This window comes from Liolophura sinensis, chromosome 8, assembly GCF_032854445.1.
Source record: "Liolophura sinensis isolate JHLJ2023 chromosome 8, CUHK_Ljap_v2, whole genome shotgun sequence".
In the NCBI taxonomy this organism is placed as follows: Eukaryota; Metazoa; Mollusca; class Polyplacophora; order Chitonida; family Chitonidae; genus Liolophura; species Liolophura sinensis.
This window is the reverse complement of record NC_088302.1, coordinates 31,741,803-31,749,256: the sequence shown is the minus strand read 5'-3', so window position 1 is coordinate 31,749,256 and position 7,454 is coordinate 31,741,803. Positions and strand designations below refer to the sequence as shown.

The 7,454-nt window shown below is 40.0% G+C and overlaps 1 protein-coding gene across 1 annotated transcript; it reads left to right on the top strand.

Annotated features, from left to right (window-relative positions):
- Nucleotides 1-1,767: 1,767 nt before the first annotated feature.
- LOC135472222 (uncharacterized) lies at nt 1,768-6,424 on the top strand. The gene is made up of 6 exons (XM_064751614.1): nt 1,768-1,793; nt 3,940-4,059; nt 4,361-4,431; nt 4,845-4,933; nt 5,590-5,685; nt 6,332-6,424. The coding sequence occupies exons 2-6, from the start codon at nt 3,941-3,943 to the stop codon at nt 6,347-6,349; spliced, it is 393 nt and encodes a 130-aa protein (XP_064607684.1). The 5' UTR covers nt 1,768-1,793; nt 3,940; the 3' UTR covers nt 6,350-6,424.
- The last annotated feature ends 1,030 nt before the right edge of the window (nt 6,425-7,454 follow it).

Sequence of the window (7,454 nt, the reverse complement as noted above, 5' to 3'; positions counted from 1 at the left end):
GTACTCAACAATTTTTCAGTCATATGACGACGAAGGAATCATTATGGTGCATGTACGTGTAATGTGCCTCCTTGTTTGCAGGACGGATTTCCACCGCTCTTTTATTTAGTGCTGCTTCACTGAGACAACTTACTGAAGGCAAGTAAGCCGCCCCGCCCGAGCCATTATACTGATACGGGTCAACCAGTCGTTGCACTATCCCCTTCATGCTGAACGCCAAGCGAGGAAGTTACAACTTCCTCTTTTAAAGTCTTAGGTGTGACTCGATCAAGGATTGATCCTGGATCTACCGGTCCCGAAGCGGACGCTCTACCAACTGTGCTATCCGGGCCGGTCAGTTAATGGAAATAGCGTGTTTATATGCGCATGAATAAATAATGTAATATAGTGCACATAATAATTTCTTTAAAATTTGAGAAAGACAATATAAATCCCAGTTTCACACCACTGGCATTATCAATGCCACAACAAAATTTATCAATGTGATTCATAATGCCCGCCATAGAAACCTATCATTTTATACGATTTTAAAAAGTGTGAAAATAAAAATATTTTAAAAAAATAGAGGTAATTTTCATATAGTTTTTCCACTGACTCTGACGCTTACATACTTTTTTCTTTCACTTAAGAATATTCTAAGTTGTGTGTTCAGTGATTCGCTGAGCTTTCGGAAGAAATGAGTTTGTTTGATAATTTCATCTGGGAATCCACGTTTTTACCTCTTTATTTGGTAAAATGTAGATTAATCAATGAAATCACTGTCTTTGTGCCCGTTTTTCCTTTCCTGTTGGTTTTCTGCGTAGTTTTAACGCTGTATACTCCCGAATTTTTGACGTACTGTCAGTTTAGTGCGTGGAGGAAGCAGAGTGGCGGGGATAAGCCATGCATCGACCTGTTGCAAGTTCCTTTCTCACAAGTCACGTACACACCATATTAGTGAAAGACAAGTGGTCTTAAAAACCCACGAACAATGAGAGTGCAGAGGAATCCCATAAATTTTCCGATCAGTTAAAGCCATTTGTATTGAAACCGCACCTCGAGTGTCTCAAACATTTATAACCATTCAGCCACGTACATCTTTTCAGCACTCCGCCTCCCCGGCCTCCCCCCACTTCAGAGGGCTCGTACGAAATATTGTAAGCAAAAGTACTTACAACTGTAATACGTGGGCAAGTGTGTGTTAATATATTTTGTCTGCTGGATTGGCCTAACGCCTTATGCTTGATGCATGTCTAGTGGCTGGACGTAAGAAACAAGGTGTTCGATTCCAGCTCTCGCTGGAGTGTCTGTGGCTTTCAAAGAACTGTATCAGGTGAAAGCAGCAGGCAAATGCCGTCGGTTACCACCACCCAAAACCAGGCTATATGTTAACGAGTACGGCGTTAAACCCCAATGAAAAATAGACAAATTTTTAGTCTTTGATGTGAGTTTTTCAAACTGCCCAAAAAGGACATGCGCATGGATATTTGTAGCAAGGTCAACCCCCTCCCCCTAACATTGCATGTGGAACCAGATTTAAACCTGTTTTAGAAATTTGTTCTACGAAATTAACCTCGGCCATTTTAAATTCATCCAAAAGTAATAAACTTGTCAAGTTACATCAAGTCTATATCAGAAAAGGAAAAAAAAATATTTAGCTTAGATTTCCCACAGCCTGGGAAACGAACATCTGGTAGGGTCGTATCAAGTTCAGCCACTCCAATGTCGGTCAGACATAAGTGTGAAGATAAGGCCTAAACAATGGCTTCTTACCGTGTACAACAACTCTTGGCGCCCTTCGTATTCCTGGTGGGGTAAGTTTATGATCAAGAGATCCAGGTCGTTAGCTAAGGGGTGATGTATTCACAAATCCATGTTAATTTTGTGTATGCATACGCGCACATCAAAGAAGTTCTTCCTGAAGAACACTTTCTTCAATGGAATAAGGTTGAACAAGAGCCATAGGCTGTGTAAAACCTGTTGGAATCGATAGCAGCTTATTCACTTGATATGTTTATTTGACTGGGGTGTAATCAAGAATATTTCACTTTGGCCTATACGAGGACAGTCAGCATTTGGGTGGGAGGAAAGCGTACAGAACCCATCGGCAGGTGAAGAATCCAGCGTGATCTATCAATCCCGTTTTCATTAATAGCTCCCAGTTTTAAATTTATCTATTTTTTATAACTTTGCATATTATACATAAATTGGTGAATCCTATGGGAGTTATATATTTAGCGTCTTGCATGATCAGGACATTGTTGGAAGTTGGGTATAAAGGGGTGACATTCAAAAGCTGTCCGCATAATCGCTGTATATGCGGAATAGCACTATGGACGTAATGCCGCGACTGACACCCGAGGAACGGGAACGCGTCATTGCCTTCGTTGAAGCTGGCCAGACTACAAGGGTCATCACAAGACTGAACCAGCGATTTCAACAGATCATATACCGACAACGTCGATGGCAACCACGTGTGACAATAGCCAGGGAAGACCGACAGCTTGTGAGGGCTCATGTACGTGATTCAACACACGTTCGTCAGCCCGATTCTGACCCTAAGGCACCAAAATGCACGTCTATAAGGTCGCTGAGGTACAGACAAGGGTTACTTCGACGCTGGCATGACATTCTCTGCTCTGATCAAAAGGCGTTGTGTGGCATGCATTGCAAATAGGGGTGGTCATAAGCCAAACGTGATACTGACTTTGTCTTTGGACATCTTGTGCGTTCCATTTCCTCTACATTAGAACTGTCTACATTCCAATGACACTTGTTATTACTAATGCGTAACTGACATATCTGAGTGTGAATGTAATACACAGCCAACACCAAAAAAAAAAAAAAAAAAAAAAAACTGGATTTATCAGCAATTTCACTTTTTAGCTTTTTACCTTTTTTGGTGCGTTTTTAATGCGTTTCAGTTTATATTTGTTTTATATTATGGATCTATCAGGCGAAGAGACCTGAATAGTGTATATGCAAGATATATTATTTATACTCGGACGGTCGACCCACTCATTGATTACTCTTGTGCTATAGCTGGATTTACTATTGCTTTTTTTCCACACGTGAGTGATTTTTAACCAGTTTACCCCCAAGACGTCTTCACAAATATAATTAAAGACGTACATCACAGAGAGTAAAACCAGAGCACCCACGAAAGTGCGATAGCTGGCAAATGATCATACGTAACCGGTGAAATACGGCCTCTTGCCAGTTTACCTCATTAAGGGTTTTATCTGTTCACGTAAATGTGTAAATAGAAGCAAATTACAGCTTCCTCGCCTTCTGTAATTGGTGATAGCTGGTGACAAGTATCAAGTGACTTGAATCGATGTGCTGATTCCACGTGTTCATGTAAAGTCAGGAATGAAAGAACAAAGGACTACATATTCTGCATGAAGTTTTTATCTGTGTGATGTTCCTGTTTGCATGTTATTCTTGTCGATCTTTATGATGATCTGAGAGGGGAGATAAACAAGCAATGGCCTCACTGCAAGAGTAGGCTAATATGTGTAAACGGTGTATAGATATATGGTAGTCGTCGTCGTCATCATCATCATCGTCGTCGTCGTCATCGTAATCATCATCATCGTCATCATCATCATCACAATCATTGCCGTCATGACTATCTTTGTCATCATCATAGTAACCATCACCACCGTCATCATCATCATCACCGTCATTGTCATCATCACAATCATCGCCGTCATGACCATCGTCGTCGTCATCATAGTCATCTTTACCATCGTCATCATCATCATCGCCGTCGTGACGATCGTCGTCATCATCATCGTCGTCATCGGAATCATCATCATCGTCATCAACAGACTACGCATGTGGACTCCAATTAACTTTGATAGAAAGTATTGTGCCACGAAACCTATCCCAGTTTCCGGTTGTTATAAACAGTCTTAGTTGCGCACTTTCTGTCAAAGGACTTTCCCTCACCTTCAGGATGTTAGTGATGCTTAACGCCGTATCAGTGCCGAAGCAATGCTTCCAGCTTCTCCCGTCCGTTAACAAAACCCAGTACCAGTGTGGATGGTGGTTCAGTAACACATGTGATAGATTCGAGTAAGTCTCTCCTAAACAATTCTGTCTTCTTTCTAAATGAACGTATTTACGATCTCGTTCTTTTTCTGATCAGTTGTTTGTTATATAATCTACAATCAGTGCCGATTTTGATTAATGTCTTTTATAACTGTCGACATGGTTATAATATACCTACCTATATATCTTTCTCCCTCTAAATATATAGGCTTATTAATACCAAATTTCTGTGTTGAAAATTTATTATTTCCTTTTCAAGTGAATTTTTTGGTAATATGATCTGATATCAAGCGTGCTTACATGTCCGCCGATTTTGATCCCACAGAGTTAGCCACAAAAACGCCAGTGTTTGCTGTGAACACTATGTCGAGAACGATGACGGACACACCTGTTCAGGTCTTCACCATTCTTACGCTTATTCAATTAGTAACCACAACAACCAATCATACTTCCCCTTTATTCAATAAGTAACCAGAACAATAATTTTCCCGCTTTATTGAATAGCATACGTAACAAGAACAATCAATCGTTCTTACCCTTTATTGATTTAGTAACCACGATAATAAATCACTGAATCAATAAATGACCGGAAAGCTTTTTTAGGTAGAAATACATGTAACTTTATTCATCTTCATAAGCTATGACAACCTAGTATGTCAAGTATAGCACTGGTAAATCTTTCAGATTTGATTATTTGACATTTAAAAATAAACAATGTGGCATGTAGACATATCAGTTAGACTTCCAGTGCTAGCTTGGATGCTAAATTAACTCGCCGCATGCGGCTTTTGTACATGTATGTTTTGTAGCCGTTTGCCCCAAAGCCTGTCAGACGGAGGCGTGTGTATTGGATGGGAGACGTGTGCCTGTCAGGAGGGATACACCATGCCCACATGTGGTAAAGAACCAGTCCAGTGTAAGACGAAGACGTATGGGCAGTGGGCGCGCCGTAAACTGGAGACCTTGGATCGAGATCATTGACACAGGTCTACATGTATGAGTTCAAAATCGGTAATCTTGGTACTTCGCTGGTTGCTCTCCAAGTAGTTTAATAGTCAATCCCATACCTATTGTGGCTGTGGCATGGGACTGACATAGCATTCCAGTGAGGCAGCATTAAGCATATGTCGACACTGCCTCTTACAAAGAGACACATATGATTGAAAGCGGAGTTGAACTCCAAGCAAACCGACTAACAAAGATGCAAACAATTTTGGATGGTGAACTCGATGGACAGGAGTATGTATTACTATATTCACTGCCGCATTTTACTGGTGCAAATGGAACCTAAGTTGTTTAGCCTAATAATGGTCGTTCCTGTCTTATTGATGACGTTTTGTTGGAAATCAGGTACCGGTAACACCTTTATGAATACTCATCAATTGCAAAAAGATAAATGGTAAATTCAACACAATTGAAAAAAAGATATGAATAGGCCTCTTATACAAAAAATACTACATGCAATATAATGGATGTAATGTGTATAATTGTGAAATACAAACCATTTCTGAGGCCTAACACCAACATCAACACATTCTTTTACCTTGTTTTAAGAAAAAGACATTGACGAGTGTCAGTCTAATCCATGCCCAGAAGGCTACAACTGTAACAATACAATCGGCTCGTACTTGTGTCAACCTATTCCTGCACGTAAGTAAATATTGTTTTCGCCCAAACTGTTAACTTTGAATTCGGGTATTTGATTACCGTACATCAAGCTTCATGTGTCTTTTGAGAAAGACAAGATGCCGCTTAGCCATGCCAGAGTCTCATTTCCACATACAGTATGCATACGCACCTTTAATTAGTCAATGGAAAGTCATTATTGTTCTGATCTAACTGGAGAACGATCCTTTTTGCACTGGATAATTTGATGTGACTATATCATTATTTTTCTTGATGAACATTTTCTTTCATTTTGTTTTTTTCTATTTCCTTTATGTTTGATCTTAGTTATGAGGATTATATTGATTATATTGTACATTCTTAATTCAAGGACATTTGCAGTGTCAACTTTGTTGTATCTGTGAGACTAAGTACAAAGATATTTTAAACAATGCTCGGTTTTTCCACCATTGTGTTTGGCATTGTGCGGAGTTGGAAACAAAGAATATTGTCAGAACCGCACCTCCTCTTTAAATTGTTGCTAATTACTCAGCCCCGATACGCCATTTGAAGATAGACTAATTACGAACAGTGAATAAATTATGATCAGTAAATGTTCCTTGTTGTGTTACCTTGTGTGGAAGGCAATATGTATTTGACAATATCAAATTTGAACTCTTATGTTGAACAGAGAGATGCAGTGAATTGAAGTGCTCAGTCCATGCGCATTGCGAAGACACTGGGCACACGGTGTCGTGTGTTTGTAAACACGGATATAGTGGGGATGGTTTTCATTGCCACGGTAAGAAGGAAAACGAGAAGCTCAAAGGTGGCGGAGTCATATGAATTCTCTGTCTCAAGAAAGAAATGCGAAAGCGGCGGATGGTATTGTCACCAGAGGCAGAGATGAACATCCACCGCCGCTTCGGTAGCCTAATGCATAGAGCGTCCGCCTCGAAGTCGGGAGACCCGGGATCAAAACTGGGTCTGATCATATGAGAAACTTTAAAAATGGTACTTGTTGATGGTAGCTTGGCGCTTAGCACTGAGAGGTTAAAGCAAGGAAACAGGACAGAAACATGGCGATATGGACTCCCCATAAATAGAGCACACACACACACACCTAATGGCTCCTTGCCTTCATATGACTGAATAATTGTTAAATACCACGTAAAAACCCAAAACATACATAATCTTCACTGAATCAGCTAATGTAGCTTATTTTATGGTGAGTGACAATCTGAATTTCTCAATGTCTAACATGACTGAAAATGAAATCGTATTAGAATTATCCTATACTTAAAATGAAGTTAAACAGCATAATCATGTGAAGATTCATATGTGTACTTATTTTTTGGCCCCCTACCTATGTTCAGAGAGGTTTCCTCTCACACGGCATAATGCTGGCCGCCTCCAAAATTCTTGAGTACGGCGTAGAGCACCAAACAAACAAAAAAATAAAATGTTCAGAGAAAGGACCTGGTATGGTAAGGTGGGGAACAGGCTCAGTGCAAAAAAGTGTGTACCGCAAGAAGCGAAACTGACTATAGCTGTGATTGACAGATGTTGCCACTATTCCTAAGGCCACTTCAGTTTTCAGTTCTGCATTGCCCATCTTTTCCTATAATATGTCAAGCGTGTGATTTACATCTATGAGCCTAGCAAAACATGCACTAAAACGAGGCTACATCTGTATACGTGTCAGAGATGTACAGGGCATAAAATCGTAAAATGGTAGCCTTGTAGTCACACTGAAATACGTTTTTTTTGTTTTATACACTGTAGAGTGAGGAAAAATCATTGCATCAAAAGTG

Coding starts and splice junctions, on each gene's coding strand:
- LOC135472222 (XM_064751614.1), top strand. CDS start 3,941: ATGTTAGTGATGCTTAACGCCGTATCAGTGCCGAAGCAATGCTTCCAG. Junction 4,060..4,360: donor AACACATGTGATAGATTCGA/GTAAGTCTCTCC, acceptor TTGATCCCACAG/AGTTAGCCACAAAAACGCCA. Junction 4,432..4,844: donor TGACGGACACACCTGTTCAG/GTCTTCACCATT, acceptor TATGTTTTGTAG/CCGTTTGCCCCAAAGCCTGT.